The following is a 20,718-nucleotide window of genomic DNA, read 5'->3' on the forward strand; positions in this document are numbered from 1 at the left end:
AGCAATGGAAAAATATTCAGTATAAAAGCAGGAAAATGGTTGCCTTTAAAGGAATACACCAACATTTTGGGAAATGTACCTTTGGGACTTACCTCATTTTTACCTTTCTGCATTCACTGGCTCAGTTTACATGTTAGCATAACATGTTAGCTTAGCAGACTCGTTGAAAGGCTATAGGAGTCAGTAGCCTACCTCCGTCAAAGTGAAAGCGCAAAGGTGAAAATTAAATCAAACGTCTCATCTGAAAAAAGCTATATTTCCAAAAATGTTGGTGTATTCCTTTAAGCCTAGTTTCTCGACAGCCTCCAGTTTGCATGAGGCAACAGCGACATTTACAGACAGGCGCAGCGATAAACACTGATGCCTGTGCCCAGAAATCTGACTGAAGGAGGCTGAGGAGGCCCAGTGTGAGACAGGACAATATGCTCAGAAGAACTCATAACGGAGGGCACAGTTGCCGTGGAAACTAAACTTCCTAACTCTGCACAGCTTGCATTCCTCTGAGCCAAAGCACCCAAGTCGCAGGATTAATATGCTGCGGAGTGGGAGAGATAGTCTTTTCTTCATCATCGTCTTTGGCAGAGAAATGCAGATAGCACTCCTGTCACAGTCTGAGCTTCACATTCGAAAGAATAATATGGCTTAAGCAGATTCAAGGCTTGGCTTATCATTCGCTGACTTCAACTTGGTCATATTTATTGTAGACTTTACCTGCATTATCCCCAGGTTACAAGAGATGTGGCTCTCCACTGGTTGGCTCAAGCTAGTAGTCCTACTGTGTGGAAAATAGTAATTTACTCATATTTGCAGGTATTCCAGATTCACATGATATACTGTAGCTGCAGTTCTACTTGCATGAAGTATACTGTGACCAACTAGCAAGTACCCATTCAAATCTTGTTTTGAAAAAGTTCTCAAAATGCTGAGAAGTAAAAGTCAGTTGAACTTAATTTTGGAGCATTGCATGCTACATAGGGTAATGTCTTCAGTCACCTCTGACTAAGGTTAGGATTCAGTCAATGTTTATCCTAAACTTTGAGTCAAAAATAATGAATAATAAAAACAATAAGTGTTAGAGCCAGTTTTATCTTCATCTTCACCAATGCCATTTCACACTTGCATTTCTTTTCAGTTCAAAGTTCAGGCTAGAAGTTGATCAAATTAAAGCTAATAGCGTGTTTTTGCACACATGCACCCAATGTCTGAATAGCATGTAAATGCTTCATATGTCATGGCTGCAAATTCAATTAAACCATTTATACTGTACAACATCATGCAGAATTTCCTTGCTGAAGGAACATCATTCCTTAAATAACAATAAAGAATTAGAATGTGTGAATCCAAAGGAACACATTGTACAGTCCTGTTCAAGTCCCCGGAGAGCTGGCCAAGTCTCTGTTCCAGGCTCATTTATAGAGAAGCCCATGCCATGTTCTCCAGCTTCATCCTCAGACTAGAGGGATAGCAAGGCCGCTAGTGAGTCATAACACTTTCTCATTGTCGTATCGAATGTGGGGGTTGTATTCATTTAAACATAGCGGTCTCACGCGTTGCTCTAATCCTGGGCAGTGGGCTGTTAGTTCTGACTGACTCTGGCCAGACATTCGGCTGGGGGCCAGGTCTTTTTGGCTTCTGACTCCAAAGGTGGTCAGATCAGCTGGCTTCTACCCCAGTAAGTACTCTCAGGCAAGTGCTTAACCTGTGCCGCGTAAAAACGAATATTTGGACCAAACTTTTGCCCTGATTAGTGTTCTTATCTTTTAATGGCTTTCTTAAATATTGATTAGCGCTGGTCAGCATTTTCCTTATTAAAATATTGTTTGTATTATATGCATTAGGATGCATCTCTTACAGTGAAATGAACAAGGCGCGGTTTACCCCAGCCCAGGGTCTATGTATGTAATGAGCAAATACATTTTTCTTTCACATCCCACTTTGAGTTTCAACTACTGCAATCAGGAACTTCTGCTTCAGGGAAGTTCTCCTTGTTCTTCACATGTTAATGAGTTTGACATGACTATATTTAAACATGCTAATGTTGAAATGTAGTCATGTTATGTCTAATGCATTATACGTTTGTTGAAATGACAGGGCTACATTTGCACTGCGGTTATTTGAGAGGAATAAAACAGCAACATTCATTAGATTTAATGTTTGAATGTCATGTGGAGCACTAGGACAACTGATATACTGTGCCTACACAGTATGTAATATGAAGCAGTCTGACTTTCCCCATGCGGGAGCTGAAAGAATGATTAAACATTACAATGTTTATTGAGTTTCAATGACTATCGCTCTTGTGTCCTCACTTATTCAATAAAATATTATCACTGGAATTTGGAAGTGTGAACAGTATTCACACATTTAATTTTGTTTGTTTAAAGCCCTGTATGCAGAGTGGCTCTGGTATATGGCTTGTTGTTATATTTGACACTAGCTTGCACTGATGCGTGGGAGGGTGGTTCAGCTAAAGGTTGTCATGCTGTGTTTATGGGCAACTGACAGCCCAACATGTCCGTTACAGAAATAGATTTTTATTTAACCTTTGAAAAGCTGAATCACAGTAATGTGATTGACATGTTTGTACAAATACATTTTATTCCCCCCCCCCCCTATGCTGGAGCACAGTTCTATGTAATATCTTGTTAAAATGCCAGCTCAATTGAGAGGCTTTATAATCTGTTAAAGATTATGAAGGAAAAAGGTTTGTTAGTTTTTGGGTAATTATTTGACAATTTCTGAGACCACATTTAGATGTTTTTTGGTTACCAAGTTGATAGCTATCACTCACATTTATTTAACTGAAATCCTTGATTTTCATGGCTGAATTACAAAACTACAAAACTATTGGCTCATTCTCAATTGCAGATGTAGACTTTAATGTAAAAATGCTGTAAAAAAAAAAAAAAAACCTTGAATAGTGCGCCAAAGCTGTCAGTGCGCATTAGCTGATTAAAATGCTTGTTCCTCTTATTTTCTCTGTACAAAAGCCAGACATTCCGTAACAGGGCCTTCAAAAGTTGTTTTGATTCACAAGGCATTTTTCATTATGAGTTGGCATTATTTTATTGCTTTTATTTTGAGTTCTAGCAATGCATGCAATACGTTCATTTATTCTGACTGAGAATAAAAACTACTGGAAATAACTTTGTAGGCTATCAAGTGCATAACAGATTTACCTAGTACTTGAAAAATAGATTGTAGATATAAGATTGTTATATGTCTCTCCATTCTAACACTGGCACCAGACTGTATTTTGTTTGGTCAAAAATATGCTGCTAGCCCCTATATGAACATGCAAATGCAATTCCCTTTTTTACCAGCATTCTTAATCTTCTCAAACTTTCAAAACAATACACCACCAAAGTGATTCACTTAAGTCAATTTCTGCATTACAAATCTGCTTCAATTATGTGTAGAACATAGTGTACTTGCACAGCAGATATTGGGCTACTGAGAGTGCTGAATGTGATGTCATGTACGTACTTACACCTCTTAAGAATTTATTAGCGAATCAGCTTTTAGGTCCAAGTTACGTAGCAAACGAAATTATTCGGATGTGGTTTCGGATCATCTCTCTGGTAGCTAGAATGACTGCCCCCTGCCCAGTGGAGAAAATAGGCTGTTTTTCTTTTATTTAACCTTTATTTTACCACGATAATTCCAAAGGAGTCAAAATAGCAGCACAAAAACGTAATATATCGACTTGAAAAACAGACCACAATACAAATGCAGATAAATAATAATAATGAACTCCGTAGGTTGTAAAGCATTCAGTCACTTTCTACAAATGAGGTGCACAGAAGATATGATGTGTGAAAATGATTAAATCAGGGATGATATTTGAAGATTCTGCGGTTCTGTGTCGGACCAGTCATAATACAGACGTTATGCTGACATTCAGCTCTGAATCCCATTTCCCTTATTCCTGCAAGTGTGCCAATGCATAATGTCAAGGAAATGCTTCCATTTGCAAATATTATGTGTGAGCGGACTTTTGAATGCACTGGCCATACACTGGACTCATACATCGCAAGTGCTCATAAAACACAGCCAATGCTGGCACTCAGAAAGTGGCTGTCACTCACCCAACCCTTCCATTATTTAAACTAGAGCTAAGTTATTCCCAGCTGATGGCTCAGCTCCAAGGCCTCCAGTGGTTTTCCATAGAAAAATTGGCAGCTGCAGTTCTCAGGATCGTATCTGTATCTCCCGATCTATATGTATGATTTTATGAAGCCTACTCTGTAAAAGCTAGGCAACTGCACCCTGTTCCTGTAAAACATTTTTAAATAATTTGCTATTTTGGAGAGCGAGAGACAAAACGAGTTGAAACAACTTGTGAAATCTTATGCGGATGGGCCGAAACCGTGTCAACTGTGGCAACCGATTTTTCCTCCATCTTTGTTTGCAATGGAACCTGAAGCAAAATCAAACCCCGTCTCTATTTTTGTACGATTAGACAGCGAATAAAAGAATGACAGTGCTTTTCTTTCTGGAAGTGAATCAAGATGGATGTGCACCTGATAAGAGTGAGGTGTCAGAGGCAGATAAATACGAGAGGTCTGGTGTTCATAAGAAGTGTGGAAAATGCTTCAAATGATTTTGCTACCTCTAGTGAAACAGAGGTAGCAAAAGTGATGGAATGACACAATATCGTTCCTTTAGACAAATCAATAAAATTAAGTAAAATTGAATTTCCAATTTCACTTTGTTTGATTTTATTTACAATAATTACTAGGGGTGCCAATAATTTTGGCACCTATGGTTTTCAGAAAAAAATTGATTACTTAATAAAAAACTATGAAACATGAAAGTACATTTATTTAAATTAAAGGACTGTCCATAACTTTTAGACATGTTTAATTAACTGCATTGCATATTTTTTCAAGTCCCCATTCATTCATTCACATTAATATTTGTTGTCCACCTCTAACTAATTAGCTACTCTACACTGGAAAGAGCTTAGATATCTGTAGAGAGCTGGACTGGAGAGTTTGGACAGGAACCGCACTTCCATAGTAATGAAAGAATTGGCTCTCCCTTTAGAGTCTCTTCATAAATCTTTGTGGGTGTGAAGAGGTAGAAGGAGGAAGGTGAAAATATTGCCGCTGGCTGTTGATATGAAGCCAGAACAGCCAGTGCTAGACAAAGCTGGCCCCAGCTCCACATTATAGAGGGATGAGATATACTAAGCCCTGGATACAGAGAGACTGGCAAAGATAATTGAAATAATGAAAGCGGGAATTGTCAAAGCTCATTGATTTTTCTCCCCCTCCATTCTTCTAAATCAATTTTCTTTAATTGCTTCTTCAAGACGATAGCTTCCTGGGTCAAGAGCTTACTGGTTATTAAACCACAGAAGTCCCCAGGGCAATCTTTTAGTCATATTTTCAGTCTTACAAACTGGATATGGACTTGTGTCCCTGAGTGTTCTTTTAATTATTTACTTGGATCCAGAATCAAGCTTTAATTTGGACCCTGTACTCATTATCTGTCAAACAAAGGCAGGATAGTTTGCAGGCCAATGAAAAATAACATAAATAAATGAGTATATGTTTGCTTTTCATATAAAGAAGGTTCTTATTTTCTATGCCAAGTAATCGAGAGAGACTAGCCTGCCCAGCACTATAAATCAGGAGAAGCTGATATAATTATCCATCGAGTCGTCATGACCCTATCGTTTCATATACAGAAACATGTTAACTAGAGAAATCAATCAGCGAGTTGAATCTTGACGTTCGGCCATGTTGTTTTCCGTTCCCCACCGAGGAGGATGATTCATACTTGCATGAAATGTATTCTTACCAATCCTGAGCTACATATCTCATATCTCATATCTCAATATAGAATCAAATTAAGCCTCTTTTTTGTTGGATGTATAAGTCTACTTAACTTTGCAGAAAATGTGCAGTCAGTGGAATTGAGGACAAGCCTGTTTGCTTTATGTGCAGGGGGCTGGGTGGAGGGAGGCAGGCTAGTCCTGCTTTTCTCTGGGGTGTATTTTCAGTCCACCCAATGCTTTTCTGTTACTGCGAGTATAAACACAGAATGCACGATTTCCATAAGAATACACAGGTGGATGAACATAACTGGTGGAGAACTGAACCATTGAGATATTGAGCCATTCCTATAGATCTGTCAATGGAAGAGCTTCCACGCATTTGTCCTTGTGACCTTCTTCATGGGCCGTGTCTTTGGAGTAGTAGTATCAATGTCGTCCCTTGAGCCACGTCCCCTTGCTGTTGTAAGACACGCTTGGCGCCCCCTCCCAAGCTCCTCTCCTGTAGTCCCACATCTCCCATATCCCTGGAGCTGAATCCTGTCCTTTCTCTGTCTCCTCTGCTCTCCTGTCCTCTCTGTCCCTCCCCCCCTTCTCTCCCGCCCCACGTCTCCGCTCCGACCGCCGTTGCTGACAGTGCCTTTGCGTCCAAAATGAAAAACAGGCAAATGGGAGAGTCCGGGAAGAACATGACCAAGAGCTCGAGCGTCAGCGGGGACATGTGCAACCTGGAGAAGACGGACGGCAGCCAGTCGGACACAGGAGCGGGAGCCACGGAGGAGAGCGAGGAGGAGAAGAAGAGGCGCTCCAGCCTTGGTGCCAAAATGGTCGCGATCGTGGGGCTCTCGAGAAAAAGCAGGAGCACCTCTCAGCTCAGCCAAACAGGTAGGACCCGCCCGTTGACCATCGGCCCCTCTCTCCAGCTTCTGTCCCCCATATCTTTTGCTGCTAGCATGCTAACCAACTTTTGCTTACCTTTAAGACTATTTTCTCCCAGGAACTGTAAGGACGGAGTCTTGGTCCAGAGCATCCCTAGGGAATGGAGAGACTACATGCCTTGTTGACTCGCTATCTCTTCCTCCTAGACTGCAGGAATCACTGCGGCTGTTTATACTCCATAAGTTGAAGTTACTTATATCAATGTTTGTTTTTACAATGACTCGCATGTGTGAACTTTCCATTATGCACCGCTTTCTTTATAGGTGTTTGTCAAGGATACATGGGACCCTTCCCACCAACTGACACTGATCATGTTGGTTTTTTGTTAAGATGAATCTTCATAATGTCATCCTGTCCTGACAATGCTTGTGATCCAATCTGTGGTTCTCTTTTCGGCCACGGGTTTGGTTAATGTACGGTTCCAAGGTTGGCATCTTTACCTGGGAAGCTGTTGCATTTCTTTTACAGTGTTTCAGTGGAATTATTTTCTTCAGGTCTGCAGTGCCCATCATTATCTTCTCAGTGAATTGCTTTATCACTATAGACCCATTATATCTACTTACATGCTGGGTCTTGTGTTCCCCAAATCGATTTTTGCTTTGTTATTTTGCTTCTGGGGGAATGTATTTTAAACCTCACTTTTTTTTCCATTTTCAAAAAGAAGAAAAAAAAACACTAAAATAATCTACATTGACGGTTGTGTTGACGCCAGGGATTTATTTAGATAATTAAAGCATTTGGAGTTGTGTGATTTAGACATGTCCCAGGCCTTGTTTTAAACCTGCTGCCTTGTTTAAATTATTTCCACTCTGGCATCCATAGGAGTCTATAGGAGTCATGATGAGGTCATTTCAGGCCCTTGAGTTGCCAAATCACAGACTGACCCTATGGGCCTGCTCTTCACCTCAGCAATGAGTCCTGAATGATTAATCTATTTTGACTTTGTCTGTGGTATGCTATGTCGAAACAAGCTTATTTCTACATAATTTCCAATGGCTCGATTTTGAATCTTTTCTAACTCTGTTTGTCCAGGTGATTCAGAGCTCAATTTATTCACAGCTCAAGAGTTATAACATAACTGTTGGCTGTGAAACTAAATGACACTAGTACTGTCGCAGTTATATTTGTAATCCTGCTTCTCTGTTTATTTTGAAATGGCACTGCATACAAAATTAAGCGAATGAGGAAGTGGAAGGTGATGAAAATGTTTACATTTCGACTATTTTTCTATAGTCATGAGTCACATCACAAGCAACTACAAGTTCTAAGAGCGAGCATAAGGGTTTGTTTTTTTTTTGTTTTGAGGGGAATTCTCAACACACAGGAACTAGCCTTGATGTGAGGAGGAAGTGCTTTCGAATCATAAGCACAAACTGAACTGAATTTTAGTTTTGTGTCTAGAAACATATTTGTGATATCTCCAGCTACCAGGCATTCGACTTGTGAGGAGTGGGAGAAATAGGTTGCATCGTCCATTGAACTGAACAATAAGTAGATAAGGTATTTCTGTTTGCATTATTCACATGGCACCCGACTACCTCTAGTCCATTTGCATTGATATATGTATTTTCATCCAGCTGAAGGCCCGATGTTTTCTGTTATGCTGTGAAAGCAAAGCCACTTTCCACTTTCATTTCCTCCCCAGTTCTGGTTTTATTTTCGCCGCGAGGGTAAATTGATTCTCGACGCGCTGTCGGAAGCGTCTTTGTCCGCCGCCTTTTCGCAGGTAATTGTCTGCACGCCGAAGTAGGTCTCCCATTTGCAGAGACCCGCAGATACTCGATGACCAATCCCGTCGCGGCCGACCTCCGGAGATAAACAGGAGGCTGCACGCGGAGCGCGGAGGAGCGGATTCACCCGAGCTCATGTTGAGCTCCAACCCTTAAATATAGACGCCTCAATCCCCACCCAGTGACCAGCCAGGCACGTGTTCCACATCTCCGCACCAGGCCTCCGTCATTTTTACCTCCCTCTCAAACTGCGCTAGCCCCGCTTTCCCCCCTCCACCACTGCCGGGAAGCAAGGCCCAATGAATATGCTATCTCTTAAGGAGACCCTTGATTTCCGTCGCGGGTAAATGAGTTCATCGATAGGGAATATTGATGTTTTCATTCGGGAGCACTCAAATGGCGTGTTTACGCAGAGCAGTGTCCAGGTCCTGCTATTGTAATCGAAGAGGCTTGTTTTCTTCTCCTCTTTCTGTTGTTCCTTTGCTTGCCTCACTCAAGCCCTGTAAAGCTGGCAAATGGAGGGACTGCAGTCTTGGGGGACTTTGGTTTGGATTCATTGGGGAGTCCATTATGAGCAAGGACTGCATAGGGTTAGGGTTTTAAACAAAATACAGTTACCTGAATAGAGTTGGACCGTAATGTCAAAATGGGTGACACTTGTAGTCAGTAAAATAATTACTTGTTTGCAAAATCTTAAATGTTTTGGTAAAAAAATTTTTATGAAATATGCAGTAGCATTGCTCAATCCCATAAGTAAATGCCAGTTTGGCAAAAATATAAATCATTATATTGCCTGTAAAGTGAGCAATCGCAGTAATACCATACAAACAAATCCATACAAGTTATGTTTTCTGCACATGACTGCTTAATACTCAAATGACTAGCAATAGTTTACTCACAAGCTTATAGTATGTGTTGCTGTCCTCCATCTTTGAGGTGAAAATGTGCTGTGTCAGAAGTAAATGTGAACATTTTAATATTAATCATGTATGAGGTATTTAATATATGCAACAACTATATGAAACTCCTCAGTCAGAGCTGTGGCCGGTTTGCCAAAATCATGAATGCCACCCACAAAAAAGTAGGGATTTTAACTGCGCAGTGATGCTGCGATTTTTTGCTACAAAATCCAGTTCATTGCTTTAAATCCCAATATCATAATTCCACAGATGACAACTCTAACATAAATACTTGAACAGGATCAGATCCTGTCACGGCTTATTAGCTTCACCTCAAAATGAATAGCTCATGAACAGTGAATAGTAAACAGCTTAAATCCTGCACCGTATCAATATTTCACTCAATGCTTTTAAGCACATCGGTGGAACCTGGCAGGGGGGCTGCATTTTGAAATCCTCGCCCTTGCTGTGCAGCAATGGAGATTAGAGATTCTGCCAGTGCCTGGTAAGAATGAGGCCATCCTTGGCCTACTTTGTTTGTTTTGCTTTACACAGCGGGACAAGGCTTTAGCTGAAGGATTACCTGCTACATTGTACTTTAAGGAGGTTGTTCTCATTCCCAGTGACATGGCAAAACCACTGTATAACAAAGCAGCTGAACTCCATGCCCTCGTAGAGTCTCTAGGTTTGAAATGCGCTGAGACTAGTCTTCACCCCAGGAGCTCTATCTAGAAAAAGAGAAGGTACTGAAGATTGGTTTCACTGAATCTGACTTGTTTTAGCGGGGTTTACGTTTGTGGTACGTTGTAGGTAAATGTTGTAGTTAATTGTTGTAGTTGGCTTTAAAGACAAGCTGAAGTGGAAGGTAGGGCAACGCTAGCTTGCCCGATATGATGTCAAATGAGGAGGGGACATCAAAAGTGGAAGCGCGGTTGGAACGGAACGGAAAATTGACAGACATTTGATCGACATACCTGGCCTCTGGAGGCCGGCCTGTAGTGTAGTGGTTAAGGTACAAGGGGCAAGGTCGGTGGTTCAATCCCTGGTGTAGCCACAATAAGATCCGCACAGCCGTTGGAACCTTTAGCAAGGCCCTTAGCCCTGCATTGCTCCAGGGGAGGATTGTCTCCTGCTTAGTCTAAATCAACTGGAAGTCGCTCTGGATAAGAGCGTCTGCCAAATGACCTGTAATGGTACAATGACATAAAAAAGCGGTGTGAAAATACTCAAGTATTACAAGTCAAGACTACATATCAGGCAAGTTAGTGGTGCCCTGGTGTTGGAATATATACTTCAGGGCATGTTCGGATGGTTATGAAGAATTGACTAAATTGAGGAAAAAGTTCATTTTCATTTTAGCTTGTTTTTAATCACTGCCAAAAGGGCCAGTGTGGGTGCAGATTTTTGTTTTAGCCCAGCAATAGGACACCTCACTCTACTTATCAAGGTCTTGATTGAAGAGCATGCTTAGTTGATTAGTTGAATCAGGTGTGATTGTGCTGATCCAAAACACCTGAACCTGCACCCACACCAGCCCTTTTCTGATAAGATTTGACACCCCTGTCCGACACAAGATCAGGGTTGTCTGGAATAACTGATTGATAGTCTATTAGCCAAGCGCAGCCTTGGAGGTTGGGTGGGCTTATCTGCAATCCAAGTGCCAATTCTATCAGGCTCATAGGGCCTGTGAGGTCATACTGTCTGCCCACATAACTACATTGTCTTTCAAGCCTCATAACTGATTTCCTGGCATTCACATTCTGGGTTCTCACAAAAATCACGCTCATCAGGACTGAAAGAGAGTTTGTTTGGGTTTTTTTTGCTTGTGACTCAGGCCCTGTTTGATGAAACTCCAAAAGATTGCAGATTTTCACAGTGCATTAAAAAATTTGTGTAGGCAATAAAACCAAGTGCTGAGGGAGCTATGAGCTCAGTGGCTCAGCTTTAACATAAGGCGGTGTGTCGCAGTGTGGGGTTGCTTGCCTCACACAGAATGGTGTAATTTATCTTTCGATAGTGCGATGTAGCTACTTGGTGAGGATTTTTGATGCAGCTGCAGCAGTAGGCTCTGGAGGATGTTATCAGTTCCACAATATTCATGACCATGCCGAAACAAAGCTGATTCATAAAAATGTGATTGTTCTCTGCACCACACAGTTTTTTTAAATCACGGGGAATTATCTCCTGCACAAAGCTTAATTGTCCTTTCAGACTCTGCCTCCATCGCTTTTTCAATGAGTTGCTTCCGCAAAAAATACTTTGTCATTGACAGATTCTTAAAGAAAATGTATGATGTCCGTTGTTTTCCTTCATTAAATATTTTTATTGTCAGCAGCAAGCACTGGCATTTTTTAATGCTTTTATTTCATTGATTGATTTGGTACTGCATCACAAACTGCTTGTTTCTGCAGCCTGTATTAGATTACAGTTTGTCAGGCAATATCAGCTTGTATCAGTATATCAACATTGTATATGCTAAACTGTTATATACAATGTTGCCCCCCCAGAGGGCAATTTCCACCTATATCTTAAAAACTATTTACTGCACACACAAGGTTGAAGACTAGTAAAATATCTATTAAAATGTATTTACCTTCACATGTGTTTATTCACATATTATATGAAAGTATGTTTTCATAAAGCATGCCCAAAGTGTCCAAAAAGCTCTCCAAAAATGATTATTCACCCTAATGCTTACTAAACAATCTGCATCACATTTAAAATGGAACTTTATTTCAAAATTAGTTTCACTAGAGCCAATTATAGGTTTATTTAGAGAAAGTCCAAATGCAAATGCAGTGATATTCCTAAATCCTAGTCTGCACTGTAGGTCAGGGATCATCAACTCTGGTGTCAAATCCAAATCCAGCCTTGGTTTTCTTTTGTCCTGGGTAAATAATGTGACCTGATTCTGACTGTCTTCACACCTCAGGTAAAGGAGGGTGGAAAACCAGCAGGTCTCGGCCCTGGAGGACCATGAGTTGCTGAGCCTCGCTGTACTGTCGGTCACTCTTGAGTGCTCAGGGGAAGCACACTCTGAAGTCTCCTGCCATACTGAGTTCTGTAAATTAAGGGGCGTCTGCTCCTTGTTCTGACTGGTTAATTCACATCCTCAGTTCCTTCTCGTCCTTAGACTCATTACATTACATTACATTATTGGCATTTGGCAGACGCTCTTATCCAGAGCGACGTACAACAAAGTGCATACCCATAACCAGGGATAAGTTCGCTGGTTACCTAGAGGTAAGTACAATTTCAACTGCTACCTGTACAACAAAGATAAGGACAAGGGCCATTTTTTTTTTTTTTTTTTTTTTTTTGGAACAAACAAACAAACAAACAGAGCAAAAGTCACCAAAGTTAACTATCCAAACACTGCTTACCTAGCCAACTAAAAATACCGATACACAAAGCAAGTCACAGAGACAACAATTAAGGTTCACAGGGAGGTAGGGAGGGATGGGGAGAGGTGCTGCTTGAAGAGGTGCGTCTTCAGCTTGCGCTTGAAGTTGGGGAGAGATTCTATAGTTCTGACCTCAACGGGGAGTTCGTTCCACCACCGTGGAGCCAGAACAGACAGTAGTCGTGAGCGTGAGGTGGAGGTTCTGAGAGGGGGAGGTGCCAAGCCTGTGGAGGCTGAACGAAGAGGTCTGGCAGGGGTGTAGGGTCTGATGATTTTTTGCAGATAAGCTGGGGAAGACCCTTTAACTGCTTGGAAGGCTAGCACCAATGTTTTGAATTTGATGCGAGCCATGACAGGCAGCCAGTGGAGGGAAGTAAGCAGGGGGGTGACGTGTGAGTATTTGGGAAGGTTGAAGACCAGACGAGCTGCTGCATTCTGGATGAGTTGGAGGGGTCTGATGGTGGACGCTGGGAGGCCAGCCAAGAGGGAATTGCAGTAGTCCAGGCGGGACAGAACCATCGCTTGGACCAGGAGTTGGGTCGAGTAGGGGGTGAGAAAGGGGCGGATTCTCCGTATGTTGTATAGGAAGAACCTGCAAGACCGGGTCACCGCCGCAATGTTCTCGGAAAGGGACAGTCTGCTGTCCATCACCACGCCGAGGTTCCTTGCACTTGGTGACGGCGTGAGTGTGGTATCCCCGAGGGAAATGGAGAGATCCAGATGGGGAGAGGTATTAGCAGGGATGAATATCATTTCAGTTTTACCTGGGTTGAGCTTTAGATGGTGGTTGTCCATCCAGCTCTGGATGTCCCTCAGGCAAGCAGAGATACGGGCTGAAACCTGCGTATCAGATGGCGGGAACGAGACAAAGAGTTGGGTATCGTCCGCATAGCAGTGGTAGGATAGCCCATGTGCAGTGATCACAGGGCCAAGGGAGCGAGTGTAGAGAGAAAAAAGAAGTGGGCCAAGGACTGAGCCCTGGGGAACTCCTGTGGCGAGGGGCCGAGGCGTCGATACCGAACCAGCCCAGGCAACCTGGAAGGAGCGACCAGAGAGGTAGGACTCAATCCAGTCCAGGGCTGTGCCACAGATGCCCGTTGCTGACAGGGCAGACAGGAGGATGGAGTGATCCACAGTGTCGAAGGCAGCAGAGAGATCTAGAAGAATGAGGACAGAGGAGAGGGAGGCTGCTCGTGCGGCATGAAGTGACTCACTGACGGAGAGGAGCGCAGTCTCTGTCGAGTGGCCCGATCTGAAGCCAGACTGATGGGGGTCTAGCAGGTTGTTGTTAGAAAAGAAGGAAGAAAGTTGAGTAGAAGCGGCTCGTTCTATAGTTTTAGAAAGGAAAGGAAGAAGAGATACCGGGCGGTAGTTCTGGATGATGGAGGGATCCAGGGTAGGCTTTTTTAGCAGCGGAGTGATGTGGGCCCTCTTGGAGGATGCCGGAAAACAGCCGGAAGACAGGGAGGAGTTGACAAGGGAGGTGACGAATGGGAGAATGTCAGGTGTGATAGTTTGGAGAAGAGAAGAGGGGATAGGGTCAAGGGCACAGGTTGTAGGGCGGTGGCAGAGCAGGAGTTGAGAAACATCAGAGTCCGTAAGGGGGGAGAAAGTGGAAAAGGAAGGGATGGGCCTAGAGGGGGGGAAGGGCACAGTGAGGGGGGCGGCGGTTGTAAAGGATCTGCGGATGACTGTGACCTTCTCATCGAAGAAATCAGCAAAGTCATCAGCAGCGAAGGAGGACTGAGGAGGAGGAGGCGGTGCGTTGAGGAGAGAGGAGAAAATGGAGAAAAGTTTCCGGGGGTTAGAAGCAGAGTTCTGAATTTGGCAAGGCCTCCAGCCCCCCAGTGCCAGAGCAATTTGAACCACAGCTAGCAAGTGTAGACGATCGCTAGTTTCGCAGAACGGCAATCGCTAGTTTTGCGGAACCAACATGGCAGCTCGTTCTTCAACTGCGTCTTCGCGGAGGCCTGTCCGCTGTCCCGTGACACCATCCCATCACAGAGGCTAATAATAAGCTTCAGAGCTTAACGATTCAGTAGCCACCATTTTTGTATCCAGTGTCCCACTTCCTTTACAATGGCATATTGGAATTGATCGCCACAGGGAACGCAACAGATTACCTGTTGTCTCCATGGGTACAGGCAGGAAGCATGCCGTGACAACTGACAGCAGAATTTGTTGTGTATGCCCGGCCTGCTGTAGTTTATTTAGGAGGTCCAAAAGTGCTAATTTAGTATATTTGCTAAAGGTGCTGTTGGTATAATGAATTTCACCATGGGTTGTAGGATTGTCGCAGAGTTCTGTTTAAAGGTGGAATAAGACACATGCGCATACACAGGTATATCTCCACACTGTCGATACAAATACAAGGTTTTTTGTCATTACAATTTAAAAATAAAATATAATAAATATAATGAAAGTACAGTAATATAAGTAATATAAGCGCAGTATATACTATGTCTTTATCACTGCTTAATGACAGCGTTAAAGAATTGGTGTTGGGAACACAGTAAGTGCTGATGTTGCTGCAAGTACAACTTCCAAGCAGTTGCCTAGTAGAGTTGTAAAATAGATTGTGTTGTAATCATTTCGCACTTTCTCATTCTTGGGTTCAAATTACAGTATACATCTCATCATTATCTAACAACACTGACATCTGAGAAGTGCTGTGGTGCAGGCTCCTGGAGTTGGCATAGAACGGTCCTTTTCTCATTTCTTTCTTCTTTATTCATGTTACATTTTTGCTGCATAATGCTGGCGCCACTGTATTTAGGGAGTGTAGCCAATGTTATTTTGCCTTTTTCATTTTTGTAAGTATTTTGTGAATTAGTAAAACCTTAAACTTGAACCTTGTCTCATGAGGGAATCTGGCCCCTATATATCAATATCCATAATATCAATGGTCAGAAATGTCAACAGAGTTTTAGAGGGAATTAACACCGGTATCAAAATAGCAACACCATGACAAACCTGATAATTAGTTGGAATGTTAATCAGAGTGGAAGGCTGATGCTGTTGCATGTGTAATCTCAGTTTTGGTGTGCAATCTCTTTTGCCAAATGAATTCAGTAATTGGGAATCTAAGAACAAAGTGAAATTCCTGGCAAATACAAATGTTTAGAAATACCCAAGAATTCTGAGGTCTAAAACACAAGTGTGGCGCAACTGCTTAGCCTGCTAGCCTGAACAGGACTGAATCCCTTTAATCAGCACAACTGCAGTGCTACTGCCTAGCCTGCTAGCCTGAACAGGACTGAATCCCTTTTATCAGCACAACTGCAGTGCTACTGCCTAGCCTGCTAGCCTGAACAGGACTGAATCCCTTTTATCAGCACAACTGCAGTGCTACTGCCTAGCCTGCTAGCCTGAACAGGACTGAATCCCTTTTATCAGCACAACTGCAGTGCTACTGCCTAGCCTGCTAGCCTGAACAGGACTGAATCCCTTTTATCAGCACAACTGCAGTGCTACTGCCTAGCCTGCTAGCCTGAACAGGACTGAATCCCTTTTATCAGCACAACTGCAGTGCTACTGCCTAGCCTGCTAGCCTGAACAGGACTGAATCCCTTTTATCAGCACAACTGCAGTGCTACTGCCTAGCCTGCTAGCCTGAACAGGACTGAATCCCTTTTATCAGCACAACTGCAGTGCTACTGCCTAGCCTGCTAGCCTGAACAGGACTGAATCCCTTTTATCAGCACAACTGCAGTGCTACTGCCTAGCCTGCTAGCCTGAACAGGACTGAATCCCTTTTATCAGCACAACTGCAGTGCTACTGCCTAGCCTGCTAGCCTGAACAGGACTGAATCCCTTTTATCAGCATAACTGCAGTGCTACTGCCTAGCCTGCTAGCCTGAACAGGACTGAATCCCTTTTATCAGCACAACTGCAGTGCTACTGCCTAGCCTACTAGCCTGAACAGGACTGAATCCCTTGAATCAACAGTCGGTGTTGTATTGCCCATAAATGTATTCCATTAAGAAACTGTAATGCAGGAGTGAAAAAGGAAGAAAACGTAGAGTGCTTCAGCACCAAATTACGGGTTGCACAGTGATCCAATGCCATCCAGATGGGAGGCAATAGTTAAATCCAGTCTTCAATATATACTGTAGATCAATATATGGATAATGGAAGCAGATGAATAACAGTGTTAGATCCTTTCTGAAGAATGATCTCATTCTGCATTATGCTGACCCTGTGAAATCCAACCATGTTTCATTGCTTTTGGTTAGGAAATGAACATGGTCGTTTTTCAGAAGGCCTGTATGGTCTCGGGTATGTCAGTCATTGCTTTTCCGTCGTTCAGGTTTGGATGTTTTATGGAATGAAAAAGGAGGCTGATGTAACGAAACCCATGGGGGTGTGTCGTCGTTTTTTAAGAAATACTAAGTGAATTCATAAATAAATGAACATTGGAACAAAAAGTTTATATTACTCTAGAAAAAGTAGACTATAGGCATTATTGTACAGTAGATGAACCATAGGTGTGTTGACCTGTCAGAAATTGTTTTGGCATGACATCCTGTCACTTGTAATGTACAGTAGCTTGTTTTGGTTCCTTTATCCATACTTGCTGGTAGTTTAGTTATTATTGTTCTGTTTGTCATACTGGCCTTGATTTATATACCGGATATGTGTCAAAGATTCTTATAAATGAAATAGTTCAATATTTAACTGGCATGTACAGCCTCTTCATATGTAATCATTTGTATAATTACCTTGGAGCCCACTGCCTATTCTTCCTTTTGTACAGTAAGAGAGATACTTTGAGTTCTCCGTAATCAAAGTGTGGCACGGCAATTCATCTTAGCGATGAGTCCCCGGCACCTTCCCCCGGTCCTCTGCCTAATTAATCTCCGCGGAGAGCGTGCGAGACAGCCGCTTGTGAGGATGATGCATCGCGCGTCTCGTCTAAGGTGCGTGTCCCAAGCCACGTCAGCCACCGGTGCCGCAGTGGCGTTTCATAAGGAAGTGTTTCATAAGTGTTCGCGCTTCTCTCTCGGAGTGGTCTCCAGCTTCACATGCTAATTACAGTGACCTACATTTCAGTTACTGTCTTCACTTGCAAATAGCGCATATTTAATGTTTGTTTTCTCCTATTGTTTGAATTGTTATGTCCTTTTCCTTTTATTGTGTTTGAGTTTCAATTAAGGAAATATGCTATGGGTGGGTAGAAATATTAAGCACAGGCACAGCAGTGATTGTAGTGTTCCAGTGGTTTTACATTGGATTTGCCATTACTTTAATTTAATTTGCCTTGTGTACCATCAATAACTGTTAAATCCTCTTCTTTTGGATGTTTTTTTATTCTTTTAATGTAGCATTTTTAATTATTTCAAGTATACAGTACATTTATGAAATGGTTGGGGAACTTGGTGTACAGTCTTTCAGCAGTTGACTTTTTGTGCTTCTCCTAGGACTGCTCATTGTCTAGTAAGGACACTTTTACAGATATTTGGGTCAGATTGCCCTGTTGATGGAGAAGGAGGAGGTTGATTTGGCAGTATTCCACTGAAATTTGTGATAGCTTTCCAATAGACTGGAATAAACAGTTATTCCAGGGGGCAGGTACTTGTTAAGTACAGAGTGAAACCGCCGGCAACAGCTATTTTTCGTTTCTAATGGATAAAGTTGTCAGATTCAAGTAGCCAAGTAATTGTTATTTAATGTGCCAAAGTGCTTTATGTGTTAGCTTAATCATAGCTAATAAATATGTTCACTTTGAATTATGCATGGCATAAGGCGCCAGTGCGAGCATGTGTATTAGTCTGCAATAACATGCCTCTGAGAACTCATTATGTATAAGACGATTTGTACTTTATTAGTACTGATTCATTATACAGACCTTTAACATGGTTAAAGCCCTTGCAACAACAACAAGAAAAAGCTAAAATTAGCATGTCATCTTAATATTTTGCAGTGTGCTTGAAAATCAGAAAATCACCAGCATTTCCTGAATGAAAAAAAAGCTGTGAAAATGTAATGTTGTCAGAGATGAGTAGCCGTAGCAACAGAGGCAACAGGCAGGCTCTGAACAGTAATTACTCTAATTTGGGCGGGCTAACACTAAGACCGCTCCCTTTCAGCTCACTGCCTTTGTCTTTCTGATGCCTCATATTCAATATCCTCACAGACCTAATGAAAACAGGGCCTCCACTGCTAACACACTCACAGGCATCCATTCAATCTATTTCCTTAACTTTCATTCATCAACGGGATGACATTAGCTCAGGTTAAAAGTGCTAAATAAATGCAGTTAATTTACCATTTCTGACTAGAGTGTGAATTTGGACATTATCCACAAAATAACCCACACTTGCACTTTGTGGACTGGATACAATCATTTTGTTGATTGTATCCTCACTAGAGTATTTTTGAAACTTATAAGACAATTATTTTTCCCCCACCTTTACTTGACCACACCAGTTTTGCATTTTCTTCTACACCCGGTATACGCATGTTCCTAATAAAGTACTCAGTGAGCTTATGTTCATGTGAAACCCTCCTGTATGCCTTCATTCTCCTGAGTCTGTTGATGCAGGTACAGCCAGGCTTTTTTTGGTCCTGTGTAAGGCAGAGACAGCGGGGCTGACCAGATGTAATTCCTCTTGCTTAGGCAACCCGATATCAGATTAAATCATCTGTCCAGTCAAGATGCCGATGTTTACAGTTTTGTATATCAAAATATTGATTCTGTAAAGAAGAGGCAACATTGTTACGCTATGGCTATGCCACATACACATGTTTGTATGTGTGTTTGTGTGTGTGTATTATTTGGGGATATAATTTCCTACAGCAAAAATGGGAAAACCTTGATTGTATGGGACCGCTGGGTTAATCCTGTTAAGGCACTGTTTTACCCACAATGCATGTATGTGGCTGGGGGCAGAAAGCCACTGAGTCAGTGCAGGTAGGACTCACTCACTCACTCAAAAGATCATTTAGGGGGTTTTCTCTGCTGTTAAACATAGTGGTGGGTCATTTTTGGCAACACAAGGGTTAAACCAGTGCACTGTGGGCCTCAACGTATTTGTGCTTGTTGTTCCAGAGTGTGGAATTACATTGCATTACAGTTATTTAGCTGATACTTTTATTCAAAGCGACTTACAGCTGATAAGACTAAGCAGGGGACAATCCCCCTTTGAGCAATGTGGGGTTGAGGTTGTTGCTCAGTAACAGCTGCACAGATCTTAGCTACACCGGTGCTTGATCGACCCACCTTCCAGATCCCAGTGCCTTAGCCACTCATGTAGCTTGAACCACCCACCTTCCAGATCCCAGTGCCTTAGCCACTCATGTAGCTTGAACCACCCACCTTCCAGATCCCAGTACCTTAGCCACTCATGTAGCTTGAACCACCCACCTTCCAGATCCCAGTACCGTAGCCATTCATGTAGCTTGAACCACCAACCTTCCAGGTCCCAGTACCTTAGCCACTCATGTAGCTTGAACCACCCACCTTCCAGATCCCAGTACCTTAGCCACTCATGTAGCTTGAACCACCCACCTTCCAGATCCCAGTACCGTAGCCATTCATGTAGCTTGAACCACCAACCTTCCAGGTCCCAGTACCGTAGCCATTCATGTAGCTTGAACCACCCACCTTCCAGATCCCAGTACCTTAGCCATTCATGTAGCTTGTACCACCAACCTTCCAGGTCCCAGTACCTTAGCCATTCATGTAGCTTGAACCACCAACCTTCCAGGTCCCAGTACCTTAGTCATTCATGTAGCTTGAACCACCAACCTTCCAGGTCCCAGTACCTTAGCCACTGATGTAGCCACTAGGCTACAGGCTGCCGACCTTCTTGAATGTACAGGCCGCCACCCTCCCCGACAGAATTGAATCTGGACCGTGCCAGTGCCAGCTGTGTTGGCTGTGACCAGCAGGATACGGAACACATGCAATTCTGTCTCCTTGGCCAGGTAACAGTGAGACTGACATTCTGAAAGGGTGGTCAC

The 20,718-nt window shown here is 42.6% G+C and overlaps 1 protein-coding gene across 4 annotated transcripts in view; it reads left to right on the forward strand.

Moving 5' to 3' along the window:
- Positions 1–20,718, forward strand: part of rims2a (regulating synaptic membrane exocytosis 2a) — a 247,373-nt gene that overhangs the window by 207,842 nt on the left and 18,813 nt on the right. Inside the window, exon 30 of one of the 4 annotated variants that reach the window (XM_061216000.1) lies at positions 6,420–6,667. The exons of the other annotated variants lie outside the window; for them this stretch is intronic. Coding sequence (XP_061071984.1) covers positions 6,420–6,667 — 248 coding nt within the window. The remainder of the gene's footprint in view (positions 1–6,419; positions 6,668–20,718) is intronic. 4 annotated transcript variants of the gene reach the window in all.

Source organism: Conger conger, chromosome 1, assembly GCF_963514075.1.
Source record: "Conger conger chromosome 1, fConCon1.1, whole genome shotgun sequence".
NCBI lineage: Eukaryota > Metazoa > Chordata > Actinopteri > Anguilliformes > Congridae > Conger > Conger conger.